Genomic DNA, 14861 nt, shown 5'->3' on the forward strand with positions numbered 1-14861 from the left:
CCATAGACAATAACTGTTTTTTTTTAAAAAAAATCCACCTTTAATAGTAGAAAAAAAGAGAGCAAAATAATCGTTCATTAATCGTAATCGAGGTAAAATGTTCAATTAATCGAGGTTTTTATTTTTGGTCAAATCGTTACAGCCCTATTAACATGTGAGGCTGCGCACTGCACAGAGAGTTCTGACACATCAGATGCGCGTTTAAAACACTGACAGCGGAACAGTATGAATACAGAATACTTCTGTACATGTTGCCAAATCATTATAAAATAATTTGTTGACTAGATGCTGTATTAGCAGGGAAAGAACAGCAGTATGTATATACTTTGTCATCGAGACTGAGAAGACGCTAACATTAGCAGTACCTCAAGCAGTTAAAACAATGTAACAACTAGTGATGTGAGAAAGCAAACTGTATCGTCATGCAGCCGACAGAAATATAAACAAATCAGAAACGCATTCGATTTCAATACATATTTTGTTATTTTGATTAGATCATCGTCAAGTGTTCTAAAAAAGCAGACTGTTTGGATTTATATGTAATAACACTTTACAATATTATTTGTAATATTAAGGTTAATAAATACTGTAGCGGTATTATTCATTGTCAGTTTTATCTGTTAACCTTAGTTAATGCACTATGAACTAACATGAATGATCAAGGTACAGTTGTATTGCTCAAATATTTATACATGCTGTAAAATGTATATTGCATAATGCATTTAGTTCATGTAAATAAGCAAATACAACAAATGGGACTTGCAGTCTGTTACCTAGGTTATAGCTAAAGAAACATTTATTTATAATAGTATTTTAGTTCAAATTAATTTCTGTAGAATTTTTTCAGTTTGAACTTCTCATTTCAATATATTCATATTTACATATTTAATTTAGCACATTTTCATGATTCAGTATTGTTTTTTTTTTTATTTCTTGTAATAAAGTTCAGCACTGTTTTACTTAGTGTTATTTTTTTTTAATCGATTAATCGGTTATCGGCAAGTGTGGTCCAACCTTGTTATTTGGTATCTGTAAAATCCACTATCGGTCGACCTCTAATCTAGAGGCGTTCAAATTACTGTTAATTTTAAAGGCATGTTTCCTTTGAAGCTGTTCACTTGGAATTTATGACATTCATGAAACAGTCATACATAGAAACCACTCTAAAACAAATATATATGTTTTATGATCATCTTAATTGCAGTATTGCTGTAACAGTGTTATCCAAATTGTTCACTCCACCTCAGGATGAGCATATTACACAAGAAAGTGAAAGCGGTATCATCCTGTTACGTGACGTCATTGTGCTCTAGTTTGATTCACCTGGGACGATGACATCTGCTGGCAGGATTCAACTTCCTTTCTTCCTTTCTTCTTTCCTGTGTCATCCTCCTAGACTGATCTTCATATCCAAAGAGGGAAACGCTGGCTACCCTCCCAAAAGATACTAAACAATGTCAATCTGTGATCTCTTTAACCCTGTGTAGTAGATGCCTTTATCACTGAAAGAACAGACTGCATAGCGTTTGTAACCAACAAAATTGGTTTATCATATGAAAGTAAGCAAATGTCTCTGTAATTTTCAACATTGAAATTTGTTTTAATATTGACATTTACCTGAAATGTATATATAAAATGATGAATAATTCTCAAAAAGACTGTTTAAACGGCTCAGTTACAAATGCAGTTTATATTTTTTGATCTGTGATTTTAACAGTTTATGTTGATGGTGTTGTTGAATTGGTGTGTTTTTCATTGCTACATAAAGAATAAATAAGTAAAATAAAGATGATCAGAGAATGTATAGGTATATTTCTGCCATAATCAAAGTGCCACATAATCCAAGTTGGTTTGAAAATAGTTCTGAATGCAACACTGAACTGGTCCAAAATGGTGGTTATCTTAAGGTATCCATTTTTCACGTTTTAACGTCTCTGATTAACACTCAGCTACTTAAAATGTGATAAACTTGTTCTGATAAAATAAGCACTGCTTGGCCCATGGTTCAAAATTTGCATTTATCTATTTATTTATTTATATCCGCTTTGTCTGAAAGAGTCAGTTATTGAGCTTTACCACTTCCTCTTTTGCAGATCTTCCTGCTTGCATGTCCCCCCTGTAAAACTGCCATGGTTATCTTTAGGTAAGTACTCAGAAAGAGGTTGCACTGCAGAGAACTGTGAGCTTTCTTTGTCACCATCACTCTTGGTCTTGTGCAATTTGAGTCTAGTGACAGTAACTAATGTAGTGTTTGTCCTCTTCAGCTTATGAGGAATTCAAACCAGCCTGTTCTTAAAATAGCCTTTGGAACTTTCAAAACCTTTTTCTGTGAATGCTTGGGATACTCAGTTAGCCATGTCAGAATGAAACCAATAACACATTACTACAACAGACCATGAATAACCCCTGATTATTTCCGTAGCAATATTACAGATGTGTTAAATATCACTAGTAATATATGTCTGCATTATGAAACAAAAAAAGGCTCATTAACTGGAGCATTGAGTGTAGGGCTGCAACTGACGATTATTTTGATAATTGATTAATCTGTCGATTTTTATATTATACATAAAAAAAATTCGAATTAAAAATGAAATTTAATTCATTATTTTAAACAATATAGTATTTTTATTGATGCTGTCCTCCAAACAGTGTAATATAAAACCTATGAAAACATATAGGTGAATGTATCTTTTTAGGCTATAGAGACAGAGCGACACGCGTCATAATCTGAAGACCACGCCCACCTGGGGGGAAAACAATCAAACCGTCTCCATTGACTTTGCATTGTGGGAGGCTGCCTCCTTGTCATTTCGGACTTATAACAAAAAACTGAACAATGTATAAAAGCTGATATGTGACAAAGTGTACAGCAAACAAGCTAAACAACACCCAGAAGCAAAAACCCGGCAGTTTTTATAAGCTGTTGACCCAAAAAACGAGCGTTTAAGGACAAAAAAGTGGATTCAGGCCATTGAGACAGAGCGTGACGGGTCATATTACACTGACAACTACGGCGACTAGAGGGGAACGTAATCAACGACAGGAAATATCTATATAAAACGGACATTTGGATATTTGACTTAACAGTGACAAAATGTTTACTGCACACATAGACATATTGAGGCATACTGAGTGTCAGGATCCCAAAATTGACCCATTCTTCCTGCTGAAGTGTCACGTTTTACTGCCTGTATCAACTTTTGTCTCCTTAAACGCTCGTTTTTTGGGTCAACAGCTTCTAAAAACTTATTTCTGTGTTTTTTAGCTTGTTTGCTGTACACCTTGTCACATCTCAGCTTTTAGACATTGTTCTGTTTTTTGTTATAAGTCCGAAATGACAATGAGGCAGCCTCCCGCAATGCAAAGTCAATGGAGAGCGTTGGATTGTCCCCGCCCCCCGGTGTGGGCGTGGCCTAAATACGCTCTGTCTCTATGCTGTATAGTATAAGCGAAAAAAAATGTTAAAATACATTCCACACTGATTGCTTACTATTTTAAAGCAGAAATGAAAATGACTAAATTAAAAATGATAAAAAAAGATAAAAGCACAAAATATTAACTTGTACTCTCCTATTCTACTCTGCTGTCTGTTTAAAGTGCATGTCATTCATTGAAGACTGAAGTTTAAAGGGTTTGTTCACCCAAAAATTAAAATTGTCATTAATTTCTCACCCATGTGTTGTTCCACAACCGTAAGACCTTGACACAAATGAAGATATTTTAAATCAAATCTGAGAGGTTTCTGTCCCTCCATAGAAATCCAACGCAACTACCACTTTCAAGGTCCAAAAAGGTTGGAAAGACATCATTAAAATACTCCATGTGACTCCAGTGGTTTTAACCCAGTGGTTTTCATACTTTTTTAAGAGCGACCCTGTTTTTTTTTAATTGTCGTGACCCATATAAAGGCCTACAACCATTTACATTCAAACAAGTTATGCCAAGCATAAGAATACCTATATACAATGGGCCATTTGACTGTATTTTATTTAGCTCCGCACGTTTCCGCACGACCAATTTTTTTTAATCCTTGACGCATTCGCAATATTTTTATATTTTTGAAAGAGGAAAAAAAAAAAACAAGTCACGTATATGTCGCAATGTTATACTACACACTGGAAAATGGAAACCTAAACTCCAAAACGGTGTGATTTATGATTCCATGCTGCATCACAAGTCAGATTGTGGATTGGTATAATTCAGAATATTTCAACCAGTTCCTTCTGCTTGAACTATCTCTAGGGCTTGTCTAGTTGTCATGTTCTCTGCTGACATTCAGCAAAGATAAATAGGAAAAGGATCTGCCGCCCGCAATTTTTATGTAATTTAGGTATTATTAACTGGCCAGAATTTTAGTTTAGAGCTTTGTAAGTAATTAGCAATATTTTAAATGTATACTATGTATAATAGGGAGACAATGCAGTGTTGACAGAACTGGGCTAATATTGTCATGCTTTCAGGTTCTAGTAAGAACTATAGCCGCTGCGTTTTGGACCAGCTGGAGTTTATTTATTAAGCGAGCAGGGCAACCACCCAGTAGAGCATTACAATAATGTAGCCTTGAGGTCATGGATGCATTAATTAACTTTTCTGCATCTGACATATGTTGCACAGAGCATATGTCATAATTTAGATATATTTTTAAGATTGAAAAATGCCGATTTACAAATGCTAGAAATCTGGATTTCAAATAAAAGTTATTTAGGGTCACTGGAAACTTCCAGACAGATGTGTTGGGGCAAGCTGGAGCTAAACTCTACCCTCCAAGAGTAGGTTTAAACATCTCATGCTTTACCCAAGAAAAGTATTTTTTTGGAGGTAAATGCATTTGTAATATCTGTGCTATTAAGTATTTTATTCTGTTAATAAAATGTATTTTATTATGTCGTCTTGTGTTTTTCTTTTGTATGCTTATGACCATAACCCTAAAACTGCATGGCCAGTGGGAGAATAATTACAGCTACCACTGAAGATGATAGGATTACTTTAAAATTCCTTTTTTTTTTTTTGCTTGGAGTTTGGAGCCATGCAAAGTACAAATAATAGGACAAATAAAATGATGATAAATTAAATAAACAATGATTTAATTTTTCAGCTACTGTAGGTCTATTTAACAGTAGGGGAGAACCGGGGCGAAAGTAACACGGGACGAAAGTAACAAAGCGATTTTCTCCGAGCCCTGACTACATTTACTTTCCAAGCTATGACAGCACGTTCAGAACACAACCCTTGATGGATCTGCCAAATATCATGTGATTCCACCATCGTTTCCCGCGGTTAGGTCCGAAATGTAGTTTTCAAGTACGGCAAGTAAATTAATGAAGCGGTACTTTTTTTCTAATTACAAGTTGTTTCTTGTTTCATGTGTCACAGTAATGATCAATCTACAGGTTATTTAGTGCTATTACACACCCTGAAGGTTTGTCTTTTCAGAGTTTTTCAGTATAAAAGTAAATCGTGTTTAAATGTCAGGACTTCCTGTCGGGACGAAAGTAACACTTGTTTCTTTTGTCCCGCTATTATATATATATATATATAGCCTAATGCATATTATGCAAATTTAATTTAATTTTCATATTGTTCATACTGTTGAAGAAAAAACTTATTAAAAAATATTCTAAACAATTCAAGTTTGTACTGTCATATTACATTTGAAACATTTGATGAACTTTAACATTTAAAATGAAAATGTAATTTAATAATTTTTTTGCAAAGATAAAGGACAAAATATGTTTGCAGTTACATATTAAAGGGTTAGTTCACCCAAAAATGAAAATTCTGTCATTAATTACTCACCCTCATGTCGTTCGACACCCGTAAGACCTGAGAAAGGCTTCAGATAGGCCTCCATTGGCATTCAGTACATTAATACTCCCAAGACGCATAAAAGGCACTTAAAACGTCGTTACAAAGTCCATCTCACCACAGTGACTCTACAATAATTTTACGATGCGACGACAATAGTTTTTGTGCGAAAAAAAAAATCAAAATAACACCTTTATCCAACTTGTTCTTGTCTTCCGTGTGTGCCTCCACGACGCATGCGCGAGAATATGACGCAGATCCGGATTTCAACAAAAATATCTTCATTTGTGTTCCGAATATGAACGGAGGTCTTACGGGTGTCGAACGACATGAGGGTGAGTAATTAATGACAGAATTTTCATTTTTGGGTGAACTAACCCTTTAACAAGGTCATAGTCAGGTATGTTTAATAAAAACAAGAGTAGCACCAAAAAAATCTAGCTTGTATTGTTGTGTTACTTTCGTCCCACCTGATGGGGTCAAAAGTAACAATGTGCAGATTATGTTCAAAGTGAAATTATACTGTAGTCGTTCTACATTTGTACAAAATACCACCTGCTATTGATAGACCACACTTGTGAGTTATTGACCACAGCAAAAATATATCTCGGTCTAAAACATTATCTTTTAAAATTACGATTTTCTGAAAAATGGTACTTTCGTCCCTGCTCTCCCCTAGTATTCAAATAAAGAATGTATTAATCAACTGAGCATCATGACTGTATCGATTTCGTCTCCATACCAGTGTGATAAATCGAATCTTCAAGCAGAATGAACTGGATGAAATATTTTGAGTGCTACCGATCCACAATCGGTCTTCTGACTTGTGATGCAGCCTGAATCATAATCACACCGTGGCTTGTTTGGCCAGAGGAGTACTGGTCCCCCGACTGAGCCTGGTTTCTTTTTTTTTCTTCTTCTCCATTTCTGTCACTTGATGGAGTTGAGGTTCCTTGGGGATTTTCTGCAGAGCTGCTTTATAGCTGAATTGAACTCATTTCATAAATGATGTACTTTTTTGTTATGGATCCTAAATGAATAAACTCTGAACTGATTTCAGCTGAATAATGACAGACTGTTTTTCTAAATTGCTAAACCACTACACCCAATTCTCTTAACCAAATTCCATAAATCGAATAAATCACTTTCTCTGTAAAACCTTTAACAAGTTCAGGCTGTTAGACACCATTTGCAAATCTCATGCACTCTTTTTGCAAAACTCTGAACACATTCTCACTCACTTAAACAAATATCGCACTGTGATGCACTTGTGCTGCAAAAAGCTAAACACAGGCAGACAAAAGTTAAACACAAATTAAACTAGGGCTGTAATCTCCCAGTGTATTATTAGTCGATACGTTCTGGCTCGACCAAAATTCTGATTGGTCGATTTTTTTTTTTTTGCTGCATTCATTTCATCAGTTTTGCCGGGCCGCGTTTATTTCATCAAGGTGCGGATCCACTTGCCCGTGCAACACTTCTGTCGCGCTGCACTCCACTTTATTCCTTTGGGTGATGTCAAGCATTCCGGGAAGGCGGCGCTGCATTTGAACAAATGCCGTGCGTCTAAAAAGCTGGCCGAAGCCCAACTTAATGCACATGGAGAGTATATTTTTTTAATTGACTGTAAGGGAATTCTAATATTTTTTGTTTTAAAAGCTATTACAATAATGAAAATATGACATGTTTTGGTGAGTTTATAATGCAATAAATTTATCATAATGTAAAAATTATTACATTATGAGCTCAAGTTTTTATTACGTTTTGAGGAAATTATTACATTATGAACATTTCATTACAATAATAATGTAACACTTATTACATTATGTGCAGTTTTTACATTGTGTAGTTATTACATTGAGTTGCTACATATGGCGTTAAATTTCGAGAGCGCATCCATGAATCTCTACACTTGCAGGCAGATTTCTTTCATTTCTTTCTTACGTTGTCAGATTACGTCAGAGTTTGTTGTCGTTTATTGGAAATTCATACCACACTGCTCACTTTTTCTGTGTGGTGTGAATTGGCCTATATAGACCCTCAGAAGTGACCACTTAACCACAGCATTTGTATTCCCAAAGTCCCCCCTTTGAGAGTTCTAATAACAAGTCAATTTGCCTTTTTTCTTTTAACATAGCCCAATTTTACAGTCTTATAACTTTAAATAGTCACAGGCACATATAACTTATTCTGTGTCACAGAGTTTGTTAAAAGAATCAATGGATTGTACTTTAAAAGAAAGAAAGAAAAAAAAATATTTTAAAAACTGTTTACAAATTTACAACAAGGTGTGGTAAAATATCATATATTCCGTGTGATGACACAGAAAACCATGAAGCATAAAAGTTGAAGCACTAAATATCAATGAAGCCATAATAGCTGTGAAGTCTGTCTTCTGTGACATCATTTTTCAATGCAGAATTGCTCAGATGAATCTCTTACCCCTCTTAGGGCATTTACGTTTTTATTTGTTCTCTGGGTTTGCTTTATTCATGGATGCTGCTGCAGTCTTTACTTTTGCTTTAACATCTCTTTCCCATGTGACCAATTTGAAGTTAGTTTGTAGAGTTGCAACAGAACATGCAAGGTTTATGAAGGACAGTGCATTCTGTACTTTGAATCTACATCAAAATAAGTAGAGACTAATAGTTCCATTGGCCATTGTCAATAGCCATGTTTGCACTATTGGACGAGCATGCTAAAGTGTGTCAGGGCCAGTCACATTTCCACTGTCACTTCAGGGGCTTGGTCAGGCCTCCTCGGGGGGGGGTTCCTCAGGGCCAGGGGTTTTTGGCCCGCTGACTACCATGGTCCAAACAAAGCTATTGTCTGAAATAACTTCCTATTGCAATCCAATGGGGATTCTGATCACCAAATGATGTACAAATATATTTAAATGCCATGCTAAAGGCTACTTGTTTTAAGAACTTAGAATCAAATCATATGATTATAATCATATATTTGTTTGGTTTCATGTTTCTTCCCTGTGCCTTTGATACCCAACTTCTGCATCTGCATATGTCAGAAATTACACATACTCTGGTTAACCCCAAGGAGTCTGAGCTCTTTTTGGCCCTTTAGAAGTTTTGACATGCTCCGACATTTGTGCTTTTTCAGTTGCTTATAAACATATTAATGGCAAAAGTGTAACTACACTGTATTCAGCACAAACTGGGCTACCATAATATCTAAGCAACATGTATATACATGCTTGTATTTTTGAGAGAATAATGTTTATGCATGGTTTTTGAAAAAAAAAAAATATATATATTTTAAAATTAAGGCCTCATTACAAACAATAGATATGTGTCCACAAGACTTTTGACTAATGGGTGTTGTTGCCTAGAGTTTTTGCTTCAAACTGATGTGAGAATCATTGAGCCTACTCATTCACATAAAACAATACACTGAATTAAAATTTGTAAGACACCTTTTCTTTACAAAGCCAATATGCGAGGAGGTGTGAACGAACCATGAATAATGCTGGGTATCACACCTGAGATAACAAAAGAACGCATAATGACCTGCAAAATGAATGAGCTTCAGGTATGTGACTGAGAGAGCAACAGAACAAAGGAAATATATTTTTTTGTCGTTTATTTAGAATGTAGTCAACAAAGGCCTATTATATTCTAAATGATCAAAAGAGTTGACTACGCTGCAAAAAAATGCTCTTCTTATTTAGTAGTTTTTCTTGTTTCCAGTCCAAATATTTAAAATTCTTAAATCAAGATTCATTTACTAGATAAGTACAATTTTCTGGGGGAAAAAAATCTAAAAGAAGTGAGTTTTGCTTAAAACAAGCTAAATTATCTCCCACAACAATTTATGATTTATTAAACCATAATTTATGATTTTATTAAACCAATTTATTAAAACACAACAATTTAGGAGATTAAAACCGTGTTTTTACTCCAAACTTACTTTATATCACAAGTCAAATGTTTTAAATAACCTTCTGTGATCTCATTTGGCTTTGGATCAAATAATCAGACAAAATATATCATTTTACAATATTCTGCATAATGATAAAAGCTATGTCAAATAGCATTGCATTATAAATATAATCTATTATGAATACACCAAACATGGTATAAAGAACACAGATAAACCATACATCATCGCGATTGTGTGTTTATTGTCTTCAAACGTGTCTATCTGCATGTTATAGCGATCTCGGGAAGCTTTGTTTACCGGTATGTCAGAGTTCCTGGAATGTCACATGGTATATATCTTCTTCATCTATACCATATAGGGACTAAATGTGCACGGAGCGCCCTCCGGCTGCCTGTATGAACTGAAAACACAGCACATCAAAGCATTCAGCACTCATAATGATTACATCTGCGCATTATGGGTAAAGACTGAATAAATAATACTTCTCTGTATATAAATTTGACACAGACATATGAGAATCTATCAATATTTCTCCTCATCTGAACACTTTTGAACTAAAAGCCATGAGGGATGTTGAGTCTTCATGAAGAGCATAGAGGAGTTTTTTTAAAGGGTAACTAAACCCTAAACCAACTTTTTTTAGTTAATGATCTGTAATACTGGGGCTTTATTAATGCTGTTCATTGATTCGAGTAAATGTTTTGACATTTGAGTATAAAGTGTTTTAATTCTATAAAATATGGTGTAAAACCGCCAAAGTGCTGCCCTCTTAAGGTTGAACGGTGGCTACTGCAGTTGAATTTTCCTATTGGACGTCGTGGTACATCGTGACGTAGGATGGTACTTCCAACGGCTCATTATCCGCGCCCCTAGCGCGAGCTCACCACGCCCTCAGAAATGATTCCCCCAATCACATGATGAGAACGGCTTCACTCCAGTATGAACTGTCATATTACATGAAGTGGAAACATTATGAATGAAACTCACTTGACACTTGCTATAACATTGTATTGAAGAAAATACGGTTAAATAATGCAGTTGTCAGTACACGTCAGGCTTTTCTTGCGATATTATTGCCGCCCGTCATGTGTACAGATAATTTTCATATGCAGATAGATTAGGTCGGTTCTCTTGCGCGGCTGCTTCACTAGCATCGTCTGCATCGGGAGTTAACGCAGTTTGAGCAGCGGCTCGCATTGATAAGGCTCGGGGTTTGTGTCTGTTACAGACAATCCACCCTCCTCCACTTCAGGTGAAGGTAGGAGAAATGACCGCTCTGTTGCAAAGCTGGCATCACTCCAGTCATTCTCCATCTTTGCGACTCGCGAGTCTGACAGCTGTCAATCAATCCGTCACTGCGGGTCTCAGGTGCACGCCCTCCGCTCTGCCCCGCCCTCGGTTCGTCCCCTCTGTGTCCGCCGGGCTCTGCCCACTTTTCCAGCATTTTTTGAAAATTGCCAGTGGGTGGAGTTAAGCTCTGAGCAGGGGTTTAGTTACCCTTTAATGAGATTAACTTGAAGTGACAGCCATCAGTTAATATTTAAAGGGGTCATGAATTGAGAAATCAACTTTCCCTTGAACTTTTGATATATAAAAGGTCATGGTAAGAATATCCTGTAAGTTTCAGAGCTGAAAACGTCCTTGTTAGTCAAAGAAAAGCTTTTATAGACACCAGACCCAGCAAACGATCGATTTCAGAATATGCCTCACCTTGACGTCATCGTGTGGTAAAACACCGCCTCAACAGAAGAAGATAAACGCCTACTTCATCACTGCCTGTTAAGCCCCGCCCACCGATTCACGCATGTAACATAGGCCTAGTGTTGAACCGAGCTACAAAGCAATAAACATGCCGTTGAGGATTACAATTATTGTGCTGTGCCTGGACTCAACATGTACATACTAATACTAATGCCTGATCTGAAATGTAATGATTCATGTTCTGTGCATCAAACCAGTGACTAAACATCAACTTGCATTGTTTCTCTTAGTAGGATGAAAATAATCTGTTATTTAACGGTGATTCAATTCTATAAAGAAAGTGATCAAAAAAAGCCTTTGCGATCGTTTGCAGCGCACGCTGAACCTGTCAGTCAAACAGAAGAGTTTATCAGTGAAGTTTATCAGTGACTCCCGTTTTATTCAACGAATCTCTTAACTATATCACTTTGCACTGTTAGTGAAGATGAAACCATTCGTTAGTGTACAAAACCTGAGTTGCAATGATGAGATTACTGCTTTCATGCGCTCAGCATGTGTGTGATCGGCTACAATGGTCATCACTGCAACCTTTCATGCCACGATCTTAACATGATGCCATAGATCTAAATGTAATGCCATAGATCTAAATGTAATACAACACTTTTCACGATTAGTTAACCATGAGAGCTGTAATTGTAAAAACAAGCTAAAAGAGGGAGTAAAATTATTTCAAATGCACAATCACAGCAGTGGGCGTTTACACTGAACTCTCACAGCAGACACGCCCTTTAAAACAGAGCGTTCAGAGCAGAAGGCTAAAATCAGGGTAGGAAAAATGCCTTTTATTTATAAATTATGAAAATTTGATGTAAAAAGCATTCTAACATTATAAGTGCAACCCAGGAAACATAAAACAATAAAAAACGCAGTTCATGACCCTTTTAAAGTCTGTTTATGAAGTATTTACATAGACGTTTAATGTGGATGAGCTTAAAGGGAGCACACTGAGCTTTATTGGAACAGCAACCTTTTTTTAATTAATAAATATTATTAAATTAAATTAAAAAAAGACAATTTTGCTAAATAAATAATCTAGGTCATGTATTAAGTTCATACATATTTTAATATGAACAGCTATTACTGAAAATATCTATTAAATTATACTTTCTCTTATTGATATCACACTGAAGCTGTGTGATTTTCATAGTAGTGCACCCTTTAAAGAGCACCTATCATGGCATTTAAAATGTTCCAAATATTGTTTTAGAAGTCCCCAACAACAGTTTTGCATGCATGCAATGACAAAAAAGACTTTAGTTTTCTTATAATATGCATTTATTTTTACCTGTTTTGACAGCGATTCTCAAATGATTCCTTTAGTGATTCACTTTTCAAAACCCCGCCTTTACGTGACGCTAATCTGCGGTGATTGGTCCGATGACCCAGTCAGTTGTGATTGGTATAGTCTGTGCAGATATTTTCGGAAACGGAACGCCCATCAAAGTCTTATAGTGACAGTAATTTGTTAATATGTGTCAGGAGTTATGAATATGAAAACCGCGTCGGAACCGTTTGATTGTAATATGAGCCTCAGCTGATCTCATTCATAAAAAAACTCCTCTATTCTCCTCACGAAGACTCGCGACAAATCAACATCCCTCAGGGCTTTTAGTTCAAAAGTGTGCAGATGAGGAGACATATTGATATATTCTCATATGTCTGTGTCAAATTTCTAAACAGAGGAGTATTTTTTATTCAATACTTCCTCAAAATGCACAGATATAGCCTAATCATGAGCGATGGAGTCTCTTATGTGTTGTTTTCAATTCATACTGGCAGCCGGAGGGCGCTCTGTGCACATGTCGTCCATATATGGTACAGACAGACGAAGAAGATGCCATGTGCCATAATAGAAGTCCATAATAAAAGCTTCCTGAGATCGCGAAAACATACATTTGACGACTAATAAACACTCAATCGCGACGATGTATGGTTTGTCTTCAAGCCACTTAGTCTTCAAATGCTCATCCTTAGGCAGATGAAAAAAGTTTGCTTTTGAGTCGCACTTCAGAACACAGCGTCTCGTCGCCATGATGTTTTCTAGTTTTCACTGGCGTCTTGGAGCGCAATAAGTGGGCGTATCGTATTCAAATAACTTGACAAGTTGACGTCATCTAGTCAGAGAAAAAGCTTCGGTCTTCTAACGATTCTTAAAAATGACTCAGAGTCGACTCATACTTTTGAAAGAAAATAACTATATATACGGTGTACTGTCATATTTCAAAACTTTGCAGGATGTTTTTGTCCACTTAGATCTATGTTACACACTACATGAAAGGCAAATTTCAAAATTCCATGATAGGTGCTCTTTAAGCTCACCTTACAATAATACGAAATCTTTAGAAAGTACAGCAGTGTAAAACAACAGAACATCAATAAACTGTACATTTATAATATAATGGATTTAAAAATCCTTTATACACTGGAGAGATCACTCTAATTAAGTAGAAAATGAATAGAAATCATTCTAATAGAAATCATTCTATCTAAAGAAATGTGATGTAAACATAAACTATATTGCCAAAATCGTTGGGACGTCTGCCTTTACATGCACACAAACTTGAATTACATCCTATTCTTAATCCGTTTTTTTTAATATGGAGTTGGCCCAACCTCTGAAAAACAACCCCACACCATAATTCATACACTTGGCACAATGCAGTCAGGCAAGTACCCAGACTTGTCCATTGGATTGCCAGACAGTGAGGCGTGATTCGTCACTCCAGAGAACACGTCTCCACTGCTCTAGAGTCCAGTGGCGGCGTGCTTTACACCACTGCATCCGACGCTTTGCATTGCACTTGGATGCAGCTGCTCGGCCACGGAAACCCATTCCATGAAGCTCTATACGCACTGTTCACAAGCTAATCTGAAGACCACATGAAGTTTGGAGGTCTGTAGCTATTGACTCTGCATTTGTTGGCGACTTCTGCGCACTGTGCGCCTCGGCATGAGGCTGACCCTGCTCTGTGATTTTTACGTGGCCTACCACTTCGTGGCTGAGTTGCTTTTGTTCCCAATTTCTTCCACTTTGTTATAATACCACTAATAGTTGACTGTGTATTTAGTAGTGAGGAAATCTCATGAATGGACTTATTGCACAGGTGGCAACCTATCACGGTACCACACTTGAATTGACTGAGCTCCTGAGAGTGACCCATTCTTTCAGATACTCATACTCTTTTCTTCTTTTAGGGTAGCACTGCAGGGCTGGAGAAATATTTAAATATTTACTTAATTATTACGAAATCTCTGTCTATTTTGGTGTAGATCATTAAACTGTTATGCTGCCTTAGAAGTCCTTCTGAAATCAGTTTCAGGAGGTACCTTCATGCACAAACACTTCCTGCAAAGTCATTGCCTGATAGGGCAGGGAGGCAACAAGTCAGCTGCTA

General features: G+C 36.4%; 1 protein-coding gene across 1 annotated transcript in view; it reads left to right on the forward strand.

Moving 5' to 3' along the window:
- The window catches only part of tmem164 (transmembrane protein 164), a 44672-nt gene that overhangs the window by 7797 nt on the left and 22014 nt on the right, over positions 1-14861 (forward strand). Inside the window, exon 2 of the mRNA XM_079835917.1 lies at positions 2094-2143. Within this exon, the coding sequence (XP_079692043.1) occupies positions 2094-2143 (50 nt within the window). The remainder of the gene's footprint in view (positions 1-2093; positions 2144-14861) is intronic.

The sequence above is a fragment of the Gobio gobio genome, assembly GCF_949357685.1.
Source record: "Gobio gobio genome assembly, chromosome: 14".
NCBI classification, from domain to species: Eukaryota; Metazoa; Chordata; class Actinopteri; order Cypriniformes; family Gobionidae; genus Gobio; species Gobio gobio.